The 26,397-nt window shown below is 36.9% G+C and overlaps 2 protein-coding genes across 4 annotated transcripts in view; both read right to left on the reverse strand.

Moving 5' to 3' along the window:
* MAP7D2 (MAP7 domain containing 2) overlaps positions 1–3,976 on the reverse strand; it is a 90,723-nt gene extending 86,747 nt beyond the window's left edge. For all 3 annotated transcript variants that reach the window (XM_015825353.1, XM_015825352.1, XM_015825348.1), the window contains exon 1: positions 3,759–3,976. In XM_015825353.1, the coding sequence (XP_015680839.1) occupies positions 3,759–3,810 (52 nt within the window). In that variant the 5' untranslated portion in view covers positions 3,811–3,976. The remainder of the gene's footprint in view (positions 1–3,758) is intronic.
* A 4,743-nt stretch (positions 3,977–8,719) lies between these two features.
* On the reverse strand, positions 8,720–24,558 carry EIF1AX (eukaryotic translation initiation factor 1A X-linked). Its single transcript, XM_015825374.1, has 7 exons — positions 24,349–24,558; positions 21,075–21,158; positions 16,778–16,881; positions 15,151–15,201; positions 13,317–13,398; positions 13,106–13,197; positions 8,720–11,412 (listed from the first exon to the last, which is right to left on the reverse strand). The coding sequence occupies exons 1-7, from the start codon at positions 24,362–24,364 to the stop codon at positions 11,407–11,409; spliced, it is 435 nt and encodes a 144-aa protein (XP_015680860.1). The 5' UTR covers positions 24,365–24,558; the 3' UTR covers positions 8,720–11,406.
* Between the last annotated feature and the right edge of the window lie 1,839 nt (positions 24,559–26,397).

Consider the following 26,397-nt stretch of genomic DNA (forward strand, 5'->3'; position numbering starts at 1 on the left):
GGTATATAAATTCAATAAATAAATAAATAAATAAATAAATAAATGAGAGCGCAGGAGATACCCATCCCGTTTGCATTCGCTATTACTCGCCTGTTCTCCCGTTGATCGGGGCCGTAGTTCTATTGCCGAGTCATTCACGAAGCATGCCTCTGGTGCATTTCCCCCATTCTTAAGTTCTATTGCCCCTCCCCTGCATCTATAATCATCCGGGGGGGTGCCCAGGTGCTTTTGCCTCCCATTTGCTACCTTCCTCGTTAGCGGGTGCGCTCGTCTGTCTGGCCAGGTGTCATCAATGGGATATAACGGAGTAACGGAGCTTTTCCCTTCTCCCCGGTATGTGTGTATGCCCCTTGGGGGAAGCCATCCAGTGGTACCTGTTCCTTCCCTCGTCCTGACTGGGTTAACCTTAACCTCCCTAAAGATACTAGTTCCTGCTCCTACCCATGACAGTCAATGTCGAACAAAACCTGGTTGTATAGGCACAGAGGAAAGCAAACCATTACAGTTTAGAATATAATAAAATACTTTATTTGGCCAAGTGTAGTTAAAAACTCAAGGAATTTAAAAATCTAGCGACAAGGACATATTTCACTTTCCCTTCTGCCAAAGGAATCTCTTCCTAGCATTTTCTAAGTCCTTGTCTGACAAATTAAAAAAAAATCTGATTGGATCAAAGATTACACAAGAAAATAGTGGAAATGGAGTACCAAAATATTTGTTTAGTAGGAGATTTTAACGCAATTATAGATGGAAAGTTAGATTATAGGAGTAGTAAAATAGGGCAAAAAGGAAGAAATATTTTGCCTAAGGTTTTTTTTCAGAATGGCAGAAAAAATTTGTATACAGGATATGAGAAATAAATCCTAAGACATCTCAATATACATTTTATTCAAACAGCCACAAATCATGGTCTAGAACTGACATTATATGGATATTTCCTGAATTAAGGAGGGATATACAAGAAATCGGGATAGAAACTAACGTATGGGCGGACCATAATCCAATAAAGATGATCTGGAGAGAAACAAAGAAAAAAAGAAGATAGACTTTAAACCAATTCTTATTGAAAGAGAAAGAATTTATACAAAAATCCGTAAAGGAAATGGAATTTTTCTTCAAAGAAAATAAGAAAGAAGATACATCACTCCAAAATGTTTGGGATACAGCCAGTGGTGAGATTCAGCCAGTTCGTACCACTTTGGCAGAACCCGTAGCCAATTTTTTGTTGCCCAGGCCCAGAATGGATTTCTGGAAGCGGCATCCACAGAGAGAACCGGTTGTTCACATATTTGAATCCCACCATTAGATACAGCTAAAGCATATTTTAGCGGAGTAGCCATAACTTATATGGCAAAAAAGATGAAAGACAAAAAACAACAAACTAAGCTTACAAAAGAACTTACAAAACTAGAATTAGAACTACAAAGAGACCCACAAAAGAAAACTCTTAAAAAACAAATGGAGATAATAAAACACAAATAAATCTAATAGAAGCTGAAGAAATGTCTCAACAAATCAAAAGAGCAAAACAAAACTTTTTTGAAAATGCTAATAAGCCAGGGAGATGGTTGGCTTATTAACTGAAAAAAGAAAAAAAAAAGAAGAAATTGATAAACAAACTACAAGATGTGAGAGGCAATCTACAATGTCAAAATGATGCAATAAAAAAAAATTAAAGAATTTTATGAAACACTTTATAGTACAGAAGAAATTCCACAGGAAAAAATAAGGCAATATTTAGAATATGCTAAGCCACCAAAAATCTCTGAGAATTTCAAAAATATGCTAAATGGGAAAATAACAGTGATGGTTGACAGAAGCTATAAAAAGACAAAAAAAATGATAAGACACCAGGCCCAGATGGGCTACCAGCAGAATTTTACAAATGTTTGCAAGATACCTTAATCTTACCAATGCAAGAAGTGTGTAATGAGGTATTACTAAAAGCCAAACTACCAAATACATGGATAGATGGCAATATTACCCTAATACCCAAAGAAGACTCAGACTTGACCCTGATAAAGAACTACAGACCAATATCTCTACTAAATGTGGATTATAAAATCTTTGCTTCAATAATAGCAGAAAGACTAAAGAGATTCTTGATTGAATTTATACATTCAGTCCAAAATGGATTTTTACCAAAGAGACAAATAAAGAATAATTTAAGAATGATTTTAGACACACTGGAATATTACGAAATGCACCAAGGAAAACAAATGCTCTCTACAAATGCAATGCTCTCTACATGGGGCTCCCCTTGAGGTGCACCCGGAGGCTCCAGCTAGTTCAGAATGCGGCTGCGCGGGGGATTTTGGGGGCCTCTAGATGCTCCCATGTAACACCTCTCCTGCGCGAGCTGCACTGGCTGCCGGTGGCCTTCCGGGTGCGCTTCAAGGTGTTAGTAAAAACTTTTAAAGCGCTCCATGGCAATGGACCTAGGTATCTGCAAGACCGCCTCCTACCAAACACCTCCCTTCGACCAGTCCGCTCCCACAGAGAGGGCTTCCTTAGAGTGCCGTAGGCCAGACAATGCCGGCTGGCGACCCCCAGGGGGAGAGCCTTCTCTGTGGCAGCTCCTGCCCTCTGGAATGACCTACCCCCCGACCTACGTACAGTTGCGGACCTGCGCCTTTTTCGCAGATCCCTGAAGGCCCATCTATTCTGTGCGGCCGGCCTGGCGTAGTTTGATTATGTTTCAGTTGGGGTTTTTGTATGGGTGTGTTTTTAGAACAGGCCTATTATTTAATTCGATTTTAGAACAGAAACTATTTATTTATTATCGTGGTTTTTAGTATCGCCTGTTCACTGCCCTGAGTCCCGTAAGGGCGGTATATAAATTTAATAAATAAAATAAATAAATAAATAAATGGCTTTGATCTTTTTAGATGCACAGAAAGCTTTTGACAATGTCAATTGGCAATTTATGGTTCAACAACTAAACTATATGGACTTTGGAGAAAATTTTATGAATATAATTCAAACAATTTATCATAGACAAATGGCCAAAACAATTGTGAATAGAGATTTCATGGAGAGTTTCAATATTAAAAAGGGCACAAGACAAGGGTGTCCTTTATCCGCACTATTATTTATCTTAACTCTGGAAGTGTTGAATAGGAATGTTAGACAGGATCCAGAAATCAAAGGAATGGAGAGAAAAGATGAAAAGTACAAACTGTAAAAAATTAATAAAATATACATTAAAAAAATAAAAAAACTGATCGGTGTTTGGACGAAAAAGACCCACCACCCGAATACTGATTGTTCTTCCTACTTTTTACTGCTCCACTTATTCCTAGGTTAGTTAATACCTCCGAAGACTAGAAATAAAATAGCCCTCTGCTTCTTCGGTCCTCACCTCCACCTCCCGCAAGGCCTCCAATTCATCAGTGTTGTGCATCCAACCTTCCATTCCCCAACCTTCCCAAGGCTGTTTGGCACCTTCCCAGTTTTCTCCACGTAACCATTTCCAACGAACCCGCCTGCCAAATGCCACTGCACACACCCATCCTCGCAAACCTCGCTACTATAGAGCGGCTCTTTATGGGGCTTGTCTGGAACCGAACAATAGGAACACCGGGTTGTGGCTACAATTTGGGCACCAAGAACAGAAGGACACCTGCTCCGAGGGAACCCAGAGCGGCGGCGGAGAAAAGACCAGGAGGTCCCAGGCAGCAGGCTTCTCCACAAAGTAGGTGCCTTCGCTTACAAACCACACCCACAGAAGATCGTGTCATCTAGTCCTTCGCCCCTACCTGAAGCCCGCGAATACAAGGGAGACGTTCGGGGTGTCCCTGGCTCCGCCATTTTCCTCCTCCGGCGCCCTAGATACCGCTGCTTACTTTTCTTGCCAGCCGCCTGGGACCGCGCTTAAAGCACCGTAACCGATAATAATGTAGTATTACTCCTGCTGCTACTGCGCGGCCACCACCGCACAGGCGCATTTCGTTTCGGCACTACACCTGACGCGTCGTTAGAGAATTGGAGAGGCTGGAGGTGGATACAGTCGCTGGATGTTGAGAGAGCAATTGCTGAAAACTAGGGAGCCTGAGCGGCCGTGTAGCTTCTGGCACTTTCTAGGTGTACATTCCTTCTCTCCGCGACTCTTGCTACCTTTTGATTAACGTGTGGCAACTTGCTCGTGCTCCCATTCTTTCTTCTTTTTGCCCTGGGCATCAGCGCCTGTTCGGCAGCCTGGTCGCGAGTGCGCGCCAAAAAGGATTCGTGACGGTTGCCCTTGATCCCGAAAGCAAAGCTGCTACTCTGGGAGGCAGAGAGCAAAACGCAAACGGTTGCTTCAGGGGGGTTGGCTGAATTTCCAGATTTACGTTAAGCACTCCTTTCAATTAACGGGAGAATTAAACTAAACCACGCGGACGAGAAACGAGTTCGGGCAGAACATTTTCTCCCAAATGTTTGTATTTTTTCAAACCAAAGTGCAAATTCACCATATGCTGTCCCTCGGATCATTGTAGTGAAGTTTATTTGACAAAAGCCCCCAAAGAGTTTCTCCCAGTCTGATTTTATAGGCTTTCTTTTGAGATACGAGGAAGAATACAGGGATACAGTGGAAAAAAGGACAGCAAGAAGTAGGAGCTTCAGATAGGTACCCTAAAGCATCAAGGAAGTTAACAGGAAAAAAAAAAGCTCAGAGAAGCAGAGATAAATCCTCCAATCTTATAGAAAGGTAAACTATCTGAACCCTAGTTCAGATAGCCTGGCTGAGGAATTCTGGGAGTTGAAGTCCCCAAGTCATAAAAAGGCCAAGTTTGAAGACCCCTGCCTTAAGGGATCAACTGGAGACATATCGTAGAGTGTCCATGTGGTTGCTGAGTCAATCCTGATGCTTCAGTCAGTATGATGTAAGTCCTGAGAGAAGTTTGTAGAGTTTCCAGGGTATGAGACAAATTAATCTGTCATAAAGAAGCCAGGATAAAACATGCAATATAATTTTCATAAGATAAACTGTATTGAAGTGAGATAAATAGGAATATACACCCATGCAAGGGAGGTTGGGGGAAGAATAAACAATAACAAATGGAATGAAGCAAAATGAAATGAAATACGGAAGATAAAAAACTGACAGTGACATATGCTAATAGAGCTGTATGATAATGCAGGCTGAATTCCACAATTCACTTTGTTCAGGGGCACTAATGCAGCACTTGTCTGCAACTCATTAAAACAGCTACACAATCTAAAAAAAAAACTTTTGAAAAGCTGCAAGTATCCATAAAATATCTTTTTGGAATTAAATCCAAAGTACTGCCCAGTCCTAATGTTCAGTATGATTTCCAATTGATCTAATCTCTTAATATTTGTCATAGCATCACTCATATCCAACTCACTTCATTTTGTTGTTCCCATGATGTATGCATATGCAAACTCCACAGATGTACAGTAATAACTTAACTGTGAGGCAAAAAATGAGTGCTCCAGCAAAAACCTGCTTAAAAAACAGTAAACTTATGCAAACAGGAAGATAAAAAACACTTTTAATTTTCCAGAGTTTTCAATATGCTTCAATATTTAGCCATCATCAAGCCTTTTCTTATCACATTTTTATTCTGGGTCCCCACCTACACCTCATTTCTCTTTTCAGCCAAAATGTTTTTCCCACATTCTTGTTTTGTTCAATTTCTCTAACAATCCTGTTCATTATAATATTTTTGGATTTCTTCTAAACATTGAAATAACAGGTTTATTGTTTAAGTATAGTTTGGGCCACGCCTTTAGTGAACTGTCCTTAATTGGGGCAGTGTCTCAATTGTATATCCATTGACAAATAATTAGCTTATAGATCTCCACTATCAGAACTGAGGCAAAGTATCTCAAAATAATTCTGTACTGGATGAAGTGAAATGTACAAATAGCTAAAATGTTCAACAGCTTCTGACAAAAGCTTCCTAGAAGAGCTATAAAAACAGCTTGTAAAGGTAACATTTCCCATTTTCATCTTATGCCCTTATAATTTTGATAGTACAGGTAGTCCTCGACTTACAACAGTTTGCTTAATGATCATTTGAAGTCACAGCACTGAAAAAAGTGACAATTTTTCACACTTATGACCATTGCAAAATCCCCATGGTCATGTAATTTACATTCATATGCTTGACAACTAACTCATATTTATGACGATTGCAATGTCCCAGTCATATTGATCATATTGACAGTTAGAACAATTAACCAATGGAACAACCTGCCTCCAGAAGCGGTGAATGCTCCAACACTGGAAGTTTTTAAGAAGAGACTGGACAGCCATTTGTCTGAAATGGTGTAGGGTTCCTGCCTGAGCAGGGGGTTGGACTTGATGACCTCCAAGGTCCCTTCCAACTACTACTACTACTACTACTACTACTACTACTACTACTACTACTTCTTCTTCTTCTTCTTCTTCTTCTTCTCCTTCTCCTCCTCCTCTTCATCATCTTTTGTGACTTGACAAGCAAAGTCAATGGAGAAACCAGATTTACTTAACAATTGTGTTACTAATTTAACAACTGCAGTGATTCACTTAGCAAATGTGGCAAGAAAAGTCGTAAAATGGGGCAAAACTCACTTAACAAATTTCTCACTAAGCAAAATTAATTTTGAGCTCAATTGTGGTTGTAAGTTGAGGACTACCTGTATTCTAACATCTTACTAGTTGGATTACTAAAATGCTTCATATTTAGGAATCCTCTTGTAGTCAGAATCTTCAAATGATTTAAACATCAAAATATCGAAGCTATGCTGTTTGTTTCTCCTATCTGCTAGAGAGCATTTTTTATTATAGCTCATTAGAAAGTGAGTCAGATTTTATCAAAACCACTTTATCAGGGTAGAAATTAAGAAAAAGAGATGGGGACAATCTCAACAGAATGACTATTATCTCCATATGTAGGTTTTATTATAAAAACAATCTGTTATTTGAGCAGCACAGTTCAGTGTATTAAATTGTTAAAGAAATCCTGCTGAATCTGCAATCTCCATTTCCTCCATTTTCCTTGAGTGACAATGAGCAAAAGGCATTTCTTTGAAAAATCTAATAGCTAGCAACTGTCAGAATACATTTTTCTACATGAATATTGTCTTGATTGTCCCAACGGGGAAATCATATGTATAAAAACATTGTTCTCAGCATTATGCTGAGCACTTGTTCCTCACATCTGTATCAGGAGTGCCACAGGCCTTTAATTTTTTCAGGACATGTATATTTAAGATGTTGGCAGTAATTCTTATGATATTAGGGTAAGTTTCCCAAACTTCTTTCTTCGTTATCCAAAACTGTTGATCCAAAAGTTTTTTTTATCCAATGTAAGTAAAATACTTTAAGTCAATATAAATGTTCCTGTTGTGATTGGGTAATGCATTTAAAGGCAAAAATGTAATAAACTGATGGTGTAATTACTGTATATGGGAGTATCAACATCTACATTCTACAGCAATGCAAAAGCAAACCCATTGAAGAGCAGCTTTGCACACCTGAAACATACATACCATGGTTTATCTTTAAAAAAAACAACTGGTTTGAAACAAAGATCAGATCTTCTAATTATTGGACTAGAAATAAATTTTAACCAAGAAATAGAAGTAATGAAAATACGAATCAGAATCTTAGAATTAGGAATTGTTGAGTTTAACTTGAATTCTTCATGTTCAATTTCACCAATATGTAGATTATTTCCTATTTTATGAGGAATGATTCATTTTAATCAAGATACTAGGGATATTGCTTGAAAATCCATTATCAGCTTGTCCAGCGTTGAAATATGGTTACCACTGAATAGCATTCATCTGCATCGGGTAGCATTCAACAAAACAGTTCAATTTCACCTTAACCAGGAATACTTTTTTTAATTAGTGACCCTAATTTAGGGTCTTAAATTCTTCTTCTTTAAAGTATTAAGTTTGACAGAAAATAAGAAATACACTAGACTTTTATATAACTATTGATTTAAATAAATTATACCCAAACTGTTATAATTGTACTTATTCTTATATTTACCTTTCAATCAATGCAATTGAATGCAATTTATTATCTTAGTAGAATATATTCTAGGTCTGCATAACATAATTTTTTGCAAGTGGGAATGTTGTTTCAGATTTAGTTTGGGAATCTAATCAAAAAGCAAAGCTTGACTCCTAGTGACCATCTAGATACGGTAGTTCCAAATAGGGGATTTTTTTGGTAACAATATAGGTATTACCTATATATTTTTTGCCTATATTGCCTTGCCATTGCCTTCATCCAAGATCCAGTCCCCCTCTTCTAGCTTAGCCTGTAGACCCAGGCTGAATTATTTATTCAATATTAATCTTGTCCAGGCACATTTTTGTTTGTGTTGGAGATCAGCTCTTTGATGCCACCTGTGGTGACAAGTATTTCATTCATAATTGTAAAAAGGCTGCATAAAATTCCATCTTAAACTGCCCTCATTGAAATACAAGGTATGGAGATGGGCAGAAACTAAGATAGATGGGCATCTGAAAAGAAAATATTGTTTATTCTCTGAAAAAAGGCAATGAAAGTTAAAATTCCCAAATGTATAAAACTTAAACCAATTCTTTACTATAAATACTATTGTTGGATCTTCTCATCCCCAAACAATTAGACTGAATATTTAAACCTACTACAGTATACCAATTTAAATCTGCTTTTCAATTATTTATGTAATTCATTTGCAAAAAACAGTTTGTACTGATCTGGGACTAGAATTAGAGACTGAAGCACCTGGTGTATGAATGCTTTCTTCATTGATTAAACCATGAAAAAAGATAACTGAATGTAATAGAAAACATTACTTTTGTTAGGACTATTTTTCAATGAGATTGGGAGTTGAAATGTCACAAAGGAACAATATATACTGTAACCTGGTTTCAGTCAATTCTGCTGAATATAATGGAGTTACATGCCTGTTTAATTAAGCTATCATAAACAACCTTTAAGTACATATTTTTCAAATACAAATGATCAGCACACTATATTGTTACATGGTATCAGTTTTTAAGAAAACAGTTGATATTTAAGGGCAAGAATACTATTACATGAACAAAATTTATATCTTATGTACTGAGAAAGTTTCATATTCACTCGGACAAAGAGATTCAGCAGCACATTTCAGAAAACCTTTAAATTAACAAACTTATTAACATTATGCAATTTATGTTTGAAAAATATATTCTGAGAAACACTGGTAATCTAATTGCAGTTCACTGGGAGATCTTAACAAACCATATTTTGTCATGTATCATTCATGTTGCTGTGAAGATAAAGTAAATATCCACCTGACCCAAGATCCTTAGATGAATAGTCAGATAAGCATACCTTTAAGAAACACAACTGCAAAAGTATCTGCCTTTTTACTGCTATTCCAAAGCTAAATTCCCGTGTCTAAACCTATATAGGTATCTTAGTTTTTAAGTATTTAGACCTGCAGTCAGAGCAAACAGAATTAAATTAATATAAATGATGCTGTTAAAAACAAATTTATATATAAATCAAACCATTCAATGCATCTTTAATTTTGGCATTAATAGAAACATTACTAGTGATAAGATTTTCAATATTTCTACATCTACTACTTTCTTCCATCCAAGCATTTCTGGTTTTGTTTCTTTTATTCAAGGAAATGTAAATATTTGCATTTTTTATCTGTCGTAAGCTCCAAATAGATTCTCATCCCAAACCCATTTATATTATTTAAAGATCAGAAAGCTAATTGACACTATACATTTACAGAGTACAATAGAGTAGACCGGCTTGGTGGGTTTAAAAAATCTTTTTTCCCCACATTTGCAGCATGATAAAAGCCATGTCAACATGAAGTATTTGATATCATCTGATAGCAAATTTGGTATGATTCAATAGCAGTGTAGGAACTTCAGTACTTGTCAAGAGCCCTCAACTTGAGAATTCAACGTTTCATGGCTAACTGAATAGTAATACAAGGTTGTATTTGTCTAGCATGCAAAGCTTGTTTACCCATGATTTGTTAAATAAACTATATTTGTCTGTGTTCAGACAGCAAGATAAGCAATGTTAAATTATACAGCTCAGCATGATTTGTGAACAATCTATATAATGCAGTTGCAATCAAATGCAACAAAATGCATGTGATATTCAGAACTCAGATTTCTGAATAACTGTCATCTCTGTTAAAAAAAACCACTAAGCTTCTGAACATAATTTTCATTATGTAAACTGTTGCAGTCAATATATTAGTCAGAAAACACAGAATAGAATACTAAGGACAACCAAACCCAATGTATGTATAAATATGACTATTAATCTTTGCTGAAAGTTTAAGTCTTTACTTCTACTCAAACTCGAAACAATTCATTTGTCTCTTTGATGGTTCAGATTAAAGTTTTTAGAATGTCATATTTACATATTCTGATAAAGAGCATACAAAATTGTTTATCAAATTGTACCTCATAATAGACTCAATCTAAAACTAAAATGAAATCTTTCTAAAGAACCTATTTAACTGAATTGAATCTAAGCTTGCCCTTCCACAAATAGCATCAATTCTTGTTATTATAGTAGATATAGGCTTTCCCCCCCCTCCTGCCATCTGTGCACATTCTCTCCCAAATCATTACAGCAATTTTCAGGAAAGGGGGAATCTGCTAAGCCAAACTCTCCCTAATCTTTCCAGTTGAAGCAACCCATGGAAACACTGTATCCAAAAAAATATATATATTAACAGAAATATTTAATTTCATAAGGACAAAATATTTTTAATTGGTTATGTGGCAAGTGTATGTCTGTTAAAGTAATGAATATCTTAAATTTGATTTTTAATTAATTAAAAATTAATTAATTTCAATATTATCACTACCAAATACAGATTAGCTGTTCAAACATACACAATTTTTTGAAATTTATTTTTTCTCCACTCTGGAAATATTATCTATGAAAAGGAAACAATGATTAAATACTGTATAAAAATAATATGCAACTAAAGCTTATAAAGCAGATTCAGGGATTAACAGTTGTTAATGAATTTTTCTTTGTTGTCAAGGGATACTAGGAAACTACACTACATCTGCCAACTGAATACTAACCTGAATTGGTTTTTAATCAAAATTCTTGATAATTATAGGGTGATATTTTTTATTTCAAAAATATGTCTTAGTGACATTTATTGATGAAAACAGATAAACCAGTGTGAAATTTATAGTATGTGTATTTACATACAGATGTAAGAGTCTATTGTAGAGATAAAAATAGCCATATTATTTCATTTAACTTTTATGAGTCCAACTTCTGTTTTTAAAGAAATATAAATACTTAAACATTGGGTACATATTGATATGCTGTAACTACAAATGTTGTGCAGTTTCAGTCTTCTTAGGCATAAAGATTTGAAAACAAAATAATTGAGGTGGAAAGTTGGAATGTATTCCTCTCAGTTCCATTTAGATCTGCAAGTGTGAAAAAAATGTTAAAATGTTGCAATTAAAGTACAATTGCTCAGATTAGAGCAGATAGGCAATACTATCTAGTAACAGTCACAATAAACTTAATTTGTTGTATTCAGAACTATTCTACTCAAACTGAAATTGTTCTCATTTATTATTTTATTTAGAAAATGTATATGGCTGTCCATTTTAGACGAAATCTGGGTAACAGATGGCTAATAACAAAACAAAACCCTCTAATACCTCAACAAGACACCAAATGAAAGTAGTTATAATACATGACTGTTCAGGCACCATGTAATTCAACTGTGTGCAACACACATATAATTTAACTACTTTTTATGATGTTCACATATTAATTTGATCTCAATGTCTGAAAAAAGCATTAACCTCTGTATGATTAGGACAGTTAAGGATTTATAAAAAGTCTCAATTTTTGTAACACTGAAGTATAATGAATCATTATAGTATTTACATGTAAGCAATTTTGCTCAATCTTTCAGAAATCCATTTAAATACTAGGAACAAAACTGCTTTTTAATGCATTAAATGACTGGAACTTGACAATCTCATCTCCTCACCATGGGAAGTGCTTAGATAAGGTTTCTGGCAATCCACATGAAATCAAATTGAACTGCAAGAAAAAAAGGTCAGCCCTAATTCTGAGCAGGAGTTACCACTGTCTGCCTTTCATGTCTATTTCATGCTAAGTAAAAAAAATATCCAAATTTGTTACTATCATAAGCAAGGATAACAGCCTATAGGTTTCATGTGGTGCAACATCTGGTGGAAAATGGCCAAATTTCAGTCGTGCACTACAGAACTTTTGAGGAGGGTGTGATGGGTGTGATGAAGGTTTGCCACTCAGAAGTCACCAACTCTAATCCTCTGCCAAAATATGAACATACGTTTAGAAAAATACAAACAGCATTCCTTCTAGTGACATAATAGCATCACCTTCAACCTTCTATGGTCCTCCAGGAGGTGAAACTGAATCTCAATTTTTCAAACACTGTCATCCTATACCAGTGGTGGCGAACCTATGGCACGGGTGCCAGAGGCGGCACTCAGAGCCCTCTCTGTGGGCACGCGCACCATCGCCCCAGTCCTAGGTCTTCAGCTGGGTTTTATAAAACCTTTTCGCTTTAGGCCTCTGCCACCATGTGCAAAAAAAAAAAAGGTTCAATCAGCAATTTCAACTTCTTGCAGGGGAAAAAAAGATCTTGCAAAGTTGGAATTGATTGATTGAACTTTTTAGTCCCACCCAGTCTGCCATTACCACTGCAGCCACGCCCACCCAATGGGCCACACCCACCCAATGGACCATACCCATCCGGCACTCGACGATGCATAAGTGGGTTTTGGGTTGCAGTTTGGGCACTCAGTCTCTAAAAGGTTCACCATCACTGTCCTATACTATAGGGACAAAAATTGTAGCATATTACTATAAAACCTATAGTACTCTGTTTCAAGATTTCAAGAACCCCTTAATTCTGCGCTAGCAGATTACAAAGGGCAGATCTTTTTCAATGAGAAGCCTACCTTTCAAAGCTCAGAGAATTTTCACTATATCCCTGCTAGATAATTTCTGTTCACCAAGGTAAGATATAACAAAGCTGAGGATGAAAATTATGAATATACATTCCCTTTGAAACAGACATGTTAATTTTAAGATGAAATCTTTCTGATTACTTACATCATCAATATCTTCATCATCATCTCCGATATCATCAAACTGGATTTCATCATCATCACCAGGCCCAAATGTATCGGTTTCATTAATTTTGGCTATGTACAAATGAAAACACAAACCATGAATATATTTTTGAAAACGTTTTTGAGTAAGAGGCTAAGTGTATGTGTGTCCTTTATTCACAGTGACCTGGGCAATGATGAGAATTTCTTACCATGCTCTGGAAGTTCTCCATATGCCTTCAGGCTTCTGGCTTCATCTGCATTGTATTTTAGAATGACATCAGCCTTGTTATCCTAAATTATTGTTGATAAAAATGATTTCAGATGAATTTTATGAAAACGTTATTAGGATATTTTAAACACTTTTATCAAGTTATATCTAATGAGATACACAACCTCTGACCCCTTAAACATTAATTTATTTTGATTTGCTCTGTACCATCTACTAATGAGAATAGAACATTGTAGTAAATAGCTCACTAGATCTATGTATTCTTCAAAACATGTATTATTAAAGCTATTACAGAGAGACTGTGCTATTTACCAAGTTATAACAACATTACTAGGTAATGCAAAAACTAACCGCCCACTCAGCTTTCCATACTACCATGTTTCTCCAAAAGTAAGTCCTCCCCTGAAAGTAAGCCCTAGCGGCAGTAGGATTGTCAGCCAGATGGGGGCGTGGCCAGCTGATGTTGGGAGCGCCTATGGGGGGGGAGGAGAAAGATTTCTTCACCCCCCCTTACCTTTTCCCCAAGCAATTGCCACTTGGCTCTTAAGGACCACAGAAGGGGCGAAAAGGGAAGAAAGTAAGTCCGTTCCTCCCCGGATCGATTTCAGAAGCTGCCCCGCTGCCGCCTGACCAGCACCAAGGCCAGACTACTGGGCCTGCTGCACCTGCTGGATGTCGGTGGTGCCTGGGCCGGGCTGCTCTTCATCCAGGCCGACGGGCGGCGGCAGGAGCGGCTCCCTGCATGGGTCATACGGCTGCTGTGCGACTTGCTGCTGCCCTGTCTGACCTTGGCTCTGGTCGCAGCTCTGCTATTGTTCTTGTGGTGCCCGCGGGCCAAGCTCTTGGCGCACCCCAATCTCCGCCCATCCTGCCTGCTGGCCCTTCTGCTCCTGGGACACTTATTGCCCACGGCGGGCACCAAGTGGCTGCCCGTGCTGCTTCTGGCCTCGCAGGGGCTCTTTGCCCTCCTGGCCAAGCTGCTCTGGATTGCCCTGCTGGGATGCTCCTGCCTGATGTGGGGCGAGTTGGCCCAGATCTTCTGTTCGATCTCCGGAGCACCCCCTCGCCACCGGCCTGCCAGGGCCTTTTGCCAGCAGCCGACAGTGGAACCGTGCCGCCTGCACCTCCACCTTTGGGCTGCTGAGCGTCAGTCTGCACGTCTACTCGGTGCTGCAGGCACCGGGCTATGGACTGAACCCATAGTAAGTAAGCCCTAGTGCTTATTTCAGAGGCCAAAAGAAAGTAAGACCTGGTCTTACTTTCGGGGAAACACAGTATTTGTACTGAGATTACAATACTATGCTAAGTAACTCTGGGTCTTACTACTAATATAGGCTAGGTTAGAACAACACATTTACATACTTATGTTTGAAGATGAATCAACACGCATAGTTTATAACATCATATAGTCTGTCATTTATGTTATTGTCTCGTAATCATATCCTTATTCAACACTACCTGTTTATGACATGACTCAACTTCCCTGCAAAACTACCTAAGGTCAAAGAAAGATGTCTTCTTCTTATCCTGTAACCTGTATATTGTCTGTTTTGAAAGATACTGTTACATCTTTGAGCAATTTAGGCTTAAATAAATTATGCTTAAACATAAATTTTATAAATGTTAAATTATTTTTTACCTAAAGCACTGTTCAAGATTTATAAAAAACTTCCAAAGGAAGAAAAGTATCCTTACATTTTTTACATTCATAGAAAATAAAAATAAATGTGAATGACTAAATCAGTGTTTATGAGTTCCACCTTCTGTTGACAAAAATTCAACATTAGGTAATAACAGTAACATAATATACTTACTTGGTAGTCTCTTAAACCCACCAGTATGATATCTGATGTATTTATCCAAACCTAAAAATCAAAAGAAAGAACTGAAAGAAATTTTATTCTTTTTTCCACAGTAACATTTAAAAAATATATTTCTCACTTGAAACACTTAATGAAATGTAATCTTTAAAAGACTTGTAATTGGCTGAGATAAGCAATAAATCTTGGTGAATGCTATATAATTCAAGTACTTGATCAGTTGCTGAATATAATATGATGTGTGCATAATATTGCACACTAATGTAGAGGTTAAATCACAATTGGGTCTACCTGCATGTCTTCACATTTAGTTATGCGCTCTGGAGCAGAAAAACCATACGGAAAAAAAAGTAACAAGATGCCATGTTCAACCTTCAACATTCTGATTGTAGAAATGTTTAAACTTTTAAAAGTTTGGATAATGTACAACAGCACCTACTCCATTAACCTTGTACCATTGAGGCTTTGAGTTATAAAGTAATGTTTAATGCTAATACAGAATGGATCCAAAATGCTACATGCTTACAGTTAGTGGGGAGAATATCTGCAATGAGTCATTAGCAATGGGATACGTTACGTAACAGAGAGGTAGAGTAACAGTTCATAGAGAAGGAAGAAAGATTTCTAGGAACTGGAACAGCACTACAGAAACTGTTTAATTTAGTCTTATTTAAGAAGTGTTTTCAGTGCTCAAAACAGTATGCAATGTAGAAAACAGCAAGGAAAAAGAAAATGTGTAAGGGAAACTGGAGGAGATATAATCAGTGAAATTCTTAAAATAGGAAGTATTTACCACCAGAACCACAATCAGCTGGAAATGAAAATGGTGAGAAGTAGCGAACAAAATATACAGAACAGGTGTATGTGCAAAACAGGAAAAAAAAATTGTTTCAAATCTAAGTAAAATAATTGTTTCATGGGTTCTATCAAACCATTTAGAATCATCCAAGATTTGGCAGAACCAAATGTGCTTTCATTGTTTTAGGTTTTAGACAAAACAAATCCAAGCAAGTAGTTAAGGCAGGAATGAGGCACATCATCTTTCTCTTCTCCTCCCCTTTAGCTTCAAGCACAGTACATTCCTGGTCTGTTTAGCCTTTTTCCTTCAACTGCCGATTCAGTTCCTTGGCTTTCTTCTACCTCCCACTTAACCCACCCAGATGAAAACAGCCCAATTTTGTTCTGTGCATGGATTAAAAATAAAAATAAAAATCTGAGAAAGACATTTTAGTTCAAGGCATGGAAGATCCAAATTCAGGGTTCCGTGCATAGAACAATTACAAGACATATTACATGTTTGTAGTGTAGAACCTCCAGGGGCATCAGAAATTAGAGCAGAAAAAAAGATACAGCAAGAATAAAATATGTATAAAAAAGAAAACCAAAAATAGTAATGGTAAAATCAGCAAATGCAGCAGTCAAAACACAGGATAATAAAATGCTTTTTGAGTCACTAGTTTTATCTGTAAAGGAAGTATTGTGCTATGAAAGGCACAGGTCAGTCCACCAAATCAAGACCTTGGAACCAGTAGCAGGATATATACATACTATACTGTCACATTAGTTGTTTAATATACCAACTTATTTGAGGTTGCCCATATATCAGAATGCATTAACATACCTTTTTTCTTAACTTTCCTCTGATATGACACAGCCTTTTTACACCATCGAAACATAATGCCTCCAGTCTGCCATTTCCCAACATCTTGATAACTTGGGCATATTCTGGAACACATGATTTAGGAATTTGATAATTTTATAATTATGTAACACATTTATAGCTATTATACCAGAGAGAAACAGTCTCAAGATTTTAATATATGACAATTGATTTTAAAAACCTTGCATCACAAAGTAGCTATAGCTATTTGAATTTCTTCATCCATCAATTGACTCAGGGTTCACATATTGAAAAAGCAACGTTTGTGTGTAGATATTTCAGATCTGGGGTGTGAGGATCTTAAAACAAGATCATAAGATCCAGGGCTGATCTCAATCAAGATGTCTGCTGTTCAACTCATTATTTCCCTCTCTCAGATTTAAGAAAAGTAGTAAAATACTGAGCCATATTCTGTCAAATATGAAGATCCAGATGGGTAACAATAAATAAACTAGATCCAGATAAGGTAAACATGTTATAGGCTTGTAGGCTTTTATTACCTTTTAAATAAAAGTATAATTTTAAAAAAATCTCTAAATCTGAACTGGTACAACAAACTGTTGGTTACTCTTAAAACAAATTGCTGTATGAGTGCCCATCTTCTTTCAATCTCAATTCAAGCTGTTGTATTTGATTTTTTAAATTGCTGGAAATAATGGTACATGAGTTTACCTATTTGTGCAGTGGTATTCATGGAGTACTTGTATGTCAAAAAAGTTAAGATGGCAGACATGGTGTTGTGATGCAAGCCCTGCTCTTTTTGTGTATGTGCCAATGCCACACATACATATAAAAGCACTTTGAAAAGTATCTGGAAGCTTCAGCTGGTACAAAATGCAGATGTGTGGGTAATTTTGGACTCCTAAAACAGTCAAGGAATACTTTTACTGTGTGAGCTGCACTGGGTACCAGTTTTCTTCTGAAAGGGGAAGAAAGAAAAACTGGTTTCAACTGTACACTTGTTTTAAGAATCCTCTGAATTAAAGTACACATTTGATTCCAATAACTTTTTACATGTCCACTAAAGGTGAGCCACAGAAGCAACATCTTGTGGAACAATAAAATTAGGATGTGATGTACAACACTGTAAAGTAAAATCTAAAGACTTTAAATGAAGAGAAATTTCACAATTACAACTCTACTACAGTGAACTCTAGTTTGTATGCCATTCGTTACCATGTCAAATAATGGTAGTAATTAGGTTTATAGCAAATTCAGCATGGCCTTTATTTTTTAAGTATTTTCTAATTTTGTAGATTTTCAGAACCTAAATATATTTTGGGGCTAATCATACATTAAAAAACCCTGCTTGCTCTTAAAACCATAAATGAGCCCCTATCTTCTTCCTTAATAATGTGTTTGGTTTTATATTTTTCTTTTTAAAAAAATAATAAAGTACATTTAATAAAATATGCTGTTTCTCTGGCAAATTATTGCTGAATCAGAAGTCCTTATATGGTAAGAGGTATGTGAACCTTTAGAATCATAATTATCCTGTAATACAGTGTAATACAGTGACATAGTGTAATCAGCATACTGTAATCAGACTGGAAATGAATTGTCTAGGAACAATAAATCCTATTAAAAGTTATTGAGAAATGAGATGATAGCATAAAACTCCAAAAGTAATTTATTTTCAAATGAGAACATGATACATAAATAATTGAAAGCAGCTGTTTTCTTTCTCCCATGCTTTGATGTTTAAGAGGCCTGTATAATGTGTACAAAATAGTTGCTAGTTTCTGTATCAATGCAAGAATTCATTCACACAAATGTGATTCATCTAAGCTGAATGCCTCAATAAATCCTGCTTAGTGGAGGTAGCAATGAAGGCATTTTAATAAATTAAAATAAATATGCATTGTCATTTATTCTGAAGCATTAATTCTGAAGCATTAATCAGATTGTCACTCTGTAATTATTATATAAATGTAATTTCCTAGACTTTTCTAGGGATATTGGACAGGAGCTGTCACTGGGAAGATTTAGTATCTGCCTTCGCGCCTAAGCTTCTTGTTCAAGTACAGACAGAATAAAACAGTGTTTGAGAATGTGACATATTTATAACACAGTTGTATAGTCTGTGGGAAGGTAATTGGCTTGCTTCCTTTCTATTGAGGATATATCAAAGTTCAGAATGTTTGGAAAGTAGGTTACAATTCCTTCATACTTCACTGTAATGTAGCTCACTGGCATTTGGAATATGGCGGACATGGCATTCTGGGTAAGTAAAAGTAAACTCCAGCCCTGTGAAATTACTTGAACCCATCAAAACTGAAACAGTAATCATAAGGCAGACCTGACAACTGAGTCACTGAGATGTAAACATGAAAAGGAAAGTGTACTGAAAAACACTGGAGAAGTTTTGGTCACTTCTCAGGTCAAGTGCTCCACTGGTTTGTAGCCTTCCATTTCCTCTCTTGTCTGTTTTCTTTCTTCTAAATAGTGACATACAAACTATTCTGGGTGACAACAATAGACAAAGACTTTCTCTTCTGTGGGGTGCCTTTTCTTCCTTTGTTAAACACAAAAATGTCCTACTCAGCTCCCTCTCTCTCCTGCTAAAGATTTTGGCACTGCTCTACTTAGAAGTTGGTTGGGTGCCCATTTGTCCTTCCAAAAAGAATATGTGAAAGCTCCATCACTAAGACCTGCATCAACATGTTTTGCATGAGAGCTTGGAGAGTAATGGTTTTTCTATTTAAATCCTAACAGAGAATTAATTCTATAAAGAATTAATAGTTAATTCTTCCAATATCTCAATCTGTTCCATGATCATGACTTATTTTGTGTCTCTCAAGAGTTACATATTCAATCTAAAGATCAGGAATTCATGCAGTCCCTGTGATATATAGCTTCAAGAAGGCTATCAGAGAAGTATTCCAGCAGAAGGTTAACTCTCTGGGTATCCTTAATTTTCCAGTCCTGATTCACTAGAGTCAAGATTTTGTAAAGCTTCAGTTCCTATCATTTTCCTTTCCAAGCAAGTTGCCACTCCTTTGCCTTGTTATCATTTTGTTTTTATGTGGTCCCATTGCAATTCTAAATGCTGGGATTCTTGTCTCCAATTCCAGGTGAGAATCTTCTGTAGTGCAATTAGGAACAGGAGTACATGAACAGAAGAGCGAGTACATGTTCTTTCTCTCCTGGAACTGGGACTCAGTTCTTTGGGTTTGTAATTGACAGGTTTCTCAGCTTGCTCATCTTCCAAGAAAAATGTCCAGATAAGCCCTGCTGAGCTGGAATGCTTCAATGTATCAAAAGCCTTGGCAGCAACAGTTCAGCAGCAAATACTATAAAAGAGTACTATTTGCTACTGCCATTGTAAAAACAAAAGAAACAACCTTTCTCCCATTCACAAAGGAATATTCATTCTCTCTCTCTAACACCTTGGCTTCCTCTTCCCTTTCCCTTCTGGCTCTCTCTGTCTCTTACACACACACACACACACACACACACACACACACACACACAGGAAAATCATCCCAATGACTAGAAGTCTGCAAATTCTCATCCCTTCAATTAAAAATAAAATTTTATTTGCACATGCGTGGGATTAGTTTGCATGCATGAAACCATCCCCCCTGCCGTCCATCGCCGCTGCTAAACTAATGTAGGACATCTTACCCTAGAATTAAATCTGTTCTACATTTTTCAAATCAATATGCTTTTTTGAAAAAATTTAACAGGCCACACGACCTCTATATTATTTGATATGAGCACATTAATTTATATATTTTTAGGTTCTGTTTTTTTCATTCTATGGCTTCCTGTGAGTCCAATAAAAAATTTAAATTAATATTATGGCATCCAATGTAATACAGGATTAATTGTTTTACATGTGATACTACTTAAAAAACAAAATAAGATTTTAAACTAATCTGAAATAATTTACCTTATTTCAGCATAGGATTTTAAAAGAATACGTCAACACTAAATAACTGAATGACACCAGTAATGAAAGTGTGCAAAGAAACTGAGATTTTTTTTTACTATAGACACACACGTACCAAATGCAGTACAGTACTTTCCCAAAAACTTTCTTCCACTGTATTTTTCATTATATACATTCTGATCTACTCTCTGCATGTTCTACCAATTTTTCAACAAAAAATGTTCTTTTTGTTAGAGTACATCACTTGGGTGAGGCCTATATTTTTCATATATCAATACAATCTTCTGCAAGAACACCGCAAATAAGCCTTCCTCCTACGGAACTGCTTAATGTTAGAAAATGAAAAAAGACAATACATCTTACCTTGTCCATCCTCTTTAAAAACCAATTCTCTTTTTTCAGATTCATTCTCATTCTTACCTCGTCGTCTGTTTTTACCTCCCTTTCCTAAATTGCAAAAAAATGAAAAAGTAATAGTTTAAGGCAGGGTTCCCCAACCCTGGGCCGCTGGGAACCAGGTTGTGCAAGTGGCGGGTGAGCACATGAAGCTCTATTTGCACATGCGTGGGATTAGTTTGCATGCATGAAACCATCCCCCCTGCCATCCATCGCCGCTGGTCCATGGAGCTGGAAAGGTTGGGGGTGACTGGTTTAAGGCAAAATCTGAAACTTTCCAATAACACTATTGTAGATAAACCAGAGCTATGTTAGACCCTTTCCAAAAAGTGTGAAATTATTATGATACATTAGATTTCCATCTAATACCAAATACAATGGATATAGAAAGACCACACACCTCTGTTAAAATGCCAGGTTTTTGAGATGTAAAAAAAATTAGACCATGATAAATCACTTCAGAATTCTTTCCACCTTTAATACAACCTATCAACTGTACAATTCAACTGAAAAATAATTTGTGGAAAAAAATGAAAAACTAGAATAAGTGGCTGCAGAATTGTCCACAGGCTCTTATAACTAGGGATGTGATTGTGTTCAGAATTAACCAATCACATTCAAACCTACAGTAAATAGTAGTCAGTAAACCCCTGCCCTCAATTAAATGACTCTGATCATGCTCATATAAAGTTCAGCGATGTTAGAAGGATTTTTCTGACATTTACTCAGTTACCTCTTACAGCAAAAGCCATAGTGTACAAAGCATCAAGATGATTTCATTGTTGGAAGGTAACAGTCAGGAGAAAGGTACAAAAATTCCCCAAGGCATTGGCTATACCACTGGAACACAGTGAAAACAGTCATCAAAAAATGGAGAAAATATGGAACAAGAGTGACATTACTAAGAATTGTTTGTCCCTCCAAAACTGATGAAAAAACAATAAAAGTGATCCAAGAGGCTGCCAAGAGGCCTACAGCAACATTAAAGGAGCTGCAGAAATTTCTGATTGTATTGGTTGTGTACTACATGTAACTACAATCCCCTGTATTCTTCATACATCTTGGCTGTTGAGTAGATTGGCAAGATGGAAGCCTTTTCTTACAAATAAAACATCCAAGCCTTTTGCAAAAACCTACATAAACTCTGACAAAACCATGTGGGAAAATATGCATGGTTTGATGAGACGAAGGCTGAAATTTTTGGCCATGATTCCAAAAAGTATGTTTGGCACAAAAATAACACTGCATCACCAAAAGCACATCATACCTAGAGTGAAGCATGGTTATGGTAGCATTATGCTTTGGGGCTGCTTTTCTTCAGCTGGAACTGGGGCTTTAATCAAGGTGGAGGGAATTATGAACAGTTCCAAATATCAGTCTATTTTGACACAAACCCTTCTGCTAAAATGGTGAAGATGAAGAGAAATTTCACCTTTCAACACAATGATCCAAAGTTTACCTCCAAATTAACAAAATAATGACTTTACCAGAAGCAGATCAAAGTTTTGGAATGGCCCAGCCAGAGCCCAGACCTGAATCCAATTGAAAATCTGTGGAATGACCCGAAAAGGGCTGTGCACAAGAGGTGTCCTCAAAATCTCATAGATCTGGAACACTTTTGCAAGGAAGAGTGGACAAAGATTCCTAAGCAAGATGTGCCATGCTGATAGGCTTCTATCCCAAAAGATTGAATGCTGTCCTAAAATCAAAAGGAGCTTCAACAAAGTATTAATTTTAGCATGTGCATCTTTATGCAACCACATCACTGTAAGTTTATTTTCTCTTCTTAAAAGATTTGTTTTTCAATTGAATTATACAGCTTATATGCTAAAGGTGGAAAGAATTATAAAGTGATTACCCTGGTCTGATTTTTTTTACATCTCAAAAACCTGACTTTCTATATCCACTCTATATAGCTGGATTAAAGTATAATAGCAATAAAAATACAAAAGATGCTTAAACTTGCAATTAACAATAGCAACTACTACAAGAAACAAAAGTTTAGATACTTACATGCAAACATGGAACCACATTCTAAAAAAACTGTAGGTCAGATTTGCCTAGCGATACTGGAAACAGGAAAACCTAGCCCATAGGACCAGAATATCTGGAGATTATGGAAGTACAACTTCCCAGACATTTTAGATCAGTAAAAACTACTTTAATCAATTACTAGGAAAGCTATATACAACCTTGAATTTAATAAACAATATTTTATCTAGTCCCGCCTTAGCCATGAAAGCCAGCTCGGTGACCTTGGGCCAGGCACTCTCTCTTAGCCCAACTCTTCTCACATGGCTATTGGGGGGGGGGGTATGTTTTAAAGGTGGGATATAAATAATTTTTGGTTCAGATATTTGCAAATCCTGGTATATTTTTTTACTTTGCTGTGGAGATGAAAGAAAGCAAGCCAGGGTGCTTTCTAAATATTTTGTATGCATATATATGTTTGTATGCATGCCTGTGTATACACACACACATGGTATACAGGTGTACACATATGCAATTAAGAACAGCTTCAATTCTGAATGTTAATGAACCACCAGAGTTTAGTTTTCACAGTAGTGAAATACTCATTTTCAATATTAAAATGATAAAAACATATTCAATGTTCCATCAATGTGGGATCTTTTTAAACATCACAGGGAAGCATATCCTGGTAATAAACAGTAGGAACAGTCTCTAAACAGTTCTGAAAGGTATTCTTGTACCCCTCTATTGACAAAAATGAGAGGCCAAAAAAGAAATCCAGATATCAATTATCTAAATTATCTAAAAATCAAGGCCAACCTATGATTCATAAAATTAAACCAACAGCCTCTCATTTCTGTTAAATGTATAATATCCGGTCAAAACCAGGAAGAATCAACCTGTAACCATACCCTTAGCAGTAAGCTCCACTTTATTAAAGAGAGACTACTTTTCTCTGAGAGTTACGTAGCAGCACGTAACTGGAAGGCGGTCTAGAAAAGGTCTGCAAGCAGACTTATTTCTCGGTCAACTATCTTAGGAAAAGGCTTCACCCAGAAACGAGGGAGAAAGCACGGGGCGAAACACGTGGAGAACCGAAGTCCTCGTACAAAACTAAAGCCCTTGGGTCCAAGAAAGCACGGAAAGAGCCAGGCCGACGGGGCAACCGGCGTCTTCTCCTCGGGGGATTCATCTACAGGCAACGGCGTGGGGAGGGAGAGGAGTCGCGTGGAAGCCAAATCGGGGGGGGGGAGGGTCAGAAAGGCCTCACCTTTATTCTTCGGCATGGTGGCAGCTACCAATCGGCGGACACAGCCTTGACGAGCCCGAACGAAAAGGAAAGAGCCCTTTTTTACACTGCTGGCTCAGGCAAAGAGCAAAAGGAGAAACTGACAGCGTGACGTCGCGCAATAGTAGGTAAAAGTCGATGCGGCCTCTGCCAAAGCCCTCTGAGAAGAAAGGCGGAAGAAAATCTCGGTCCCAGAATGCGCTTCGCGCTCTCTCAACTTCCTCCGGGAGCTCGCGAGCCTGTCTAGCGCCCTCCTCCGGTGGGAGGAATCAGTGCTGAGGAAGGCGGTCCTACGAGCTGGTAGAGTTCGGGGTGAGGTGTGACGTTTTCGCTACACTATTTGGAAATCCATTCCATTTAATTAATTGAGGAACGTGTATATTACTGCCTATTTACTTGACACCATAGTAGTTTATCCATAAGCATCACAAATAGCTGTAAGCCTCCTTCCAAACAGTGGTGCCTGATTCATTGCTGCAATTTTACTAATTTATCCTTTAACCACCAGCCCACCAGAAATCCCGTACCTGGACTGCAAAAATTCAAACAAGTTTCGAGTTTCCGTATCTCTTTGCCTTTGCTGCTTCACAGCCTGGATATGTTAGCCTGATTACCTCCCTCCCCGCTTTCTCTAAAGTAAGATCTGGTAGAGAAATGCACTTCTTTGGTGTTCCATAGAAGTATATTGTAAGCAGGCTACCGAAATTAAGGCTTGGGCTAGGCTGGAATGAACTTGTATATAAAGTGGGTGTATATCCTTTCTCAAATTTATAAATTTAATAATTGAATGTATTTAATGCTCTGTGTGTTTAAAAATTTCCTCACAAAGATTTTAGGCATCAGGTTCCACATGTTCTGTGTATAAAGATTCTCTTTTCAGTTCTGCAGTAATTATAATTTCTAGACCCAATTTATTCCAAGAGATCATGTAGCTGTTTTATTAATTCTGTATTAACCAGGAACGAAAAGCTATGCGAGTCTTCCCCCAATGTAGTACTTCTATGGACTGGGATGACCTCAGCAGAGACAGCATGCTTAAAATTGGCTGGCCCCAATCAGGTATGCATACATCAGATATGCAATCTTCTGAAATATTTGAACCTCTGCGGTTGAAATATGTTCCTCATAGCTGCTCAAAAATTTTATACTATGGCAGCAAATATAACTGAATGCAAAGACCCATCATTGTAGATGAGTATTATTGCCAATTTATAGGAAGAAAACATCCTAAAGTATGAGCCTAAATTGAATGTGATGCTGGCAATATATTTGCTTTCTATAACTATTATTTTTTAAAATAAAAATTGTGTAAATACAGAGCAATTCTAACAGCTGAGTCCATGAAGCACATAACAATCTGATATTCATAGTGCTGTATCTATCTGAATAAAAACTAACTTTCCAAAATTTAGCCACAATTAACTGAGACATTAACTGAGAAAATAGTATTCTATTTTATTTCCTAGCTTTCTGCTAAGGTCTTTCTTTTGATCCTTTCTCTTGTAACATAGAGCAACACTGCTTCTACCTTCCTCAGATGTTAGAGAAAAAACAGCAGCCCAATCTTAGGCATGTCTTCTATTTATTCTAAAGGATTTGATTTTTTCTTCCTCCTCTTAACTTTTATGTATGTTTCATGACTTGTCATAGGAAGCCCTCAATATTGCTTGCTAATTACATAAAACTCAGACTTGTAGATCTCTATAGCAACAAACATATTTATTAAATTCTTGTAACTGTCTATGAGACATACAAGTGAAGAAATATAACTGCTTTGCAACAGACACCTAGAAGAAATAAAATGCTTCATAAATGCAGTATTTTCAAAGTTTATTTGCTTTATCATTTGAGTTTCTTTTGAAGACTACAAAATCTTTCTTGACAAGAATACAAGTATTAGTATCCTTCCAGCCTCATATGTGGTAATGTTTGGAAACAAGATTACACACATATATTCTAAAAACAGAGAGAGCTTTCAATAAAATAATCAAAAGTATCCCATACTTTTTGCCTAGTTACCAGCATTTTAGT

This window comes from Protobothrops mucrosquamatus, unplaced genomic scaffold, assembly GCF_001527695.2.
Source record: "Protobothrops mucrosquamatus isolate PMUCROS unplaced genomic scaffold, P.Mucros_1.0 scaffold_198, whole genome shotgun sequence".
Classification (NCBI taxonomy): domain Eukaryota; kingdom Metazoa; phylum Chordata; class Lepidosauria; order Squamata; family Viperidae; genus Protobothrops; species Protobothrops mucrosquamatus.

Excerpts from the sequence above, each read along its gene's own strand:
- EIF1AX (XM_015825374.1), bottom strand. Across the intron at positions 15,202-16,777 it reads GAGGAAAGTTAAGAAAAAAG|GTTTGGATAAATACATCAGA; the intron begins GTATGTTAATGC and ends TTTGATTTTTAG. Across the intron at positions 13,399-15,150 it reads TGGGTTTAAGAGACTACCAA|GATAACAAGGCTGATGTCAT; the intron begins GTAAGTATATTA and ends ACAATAATTTAG.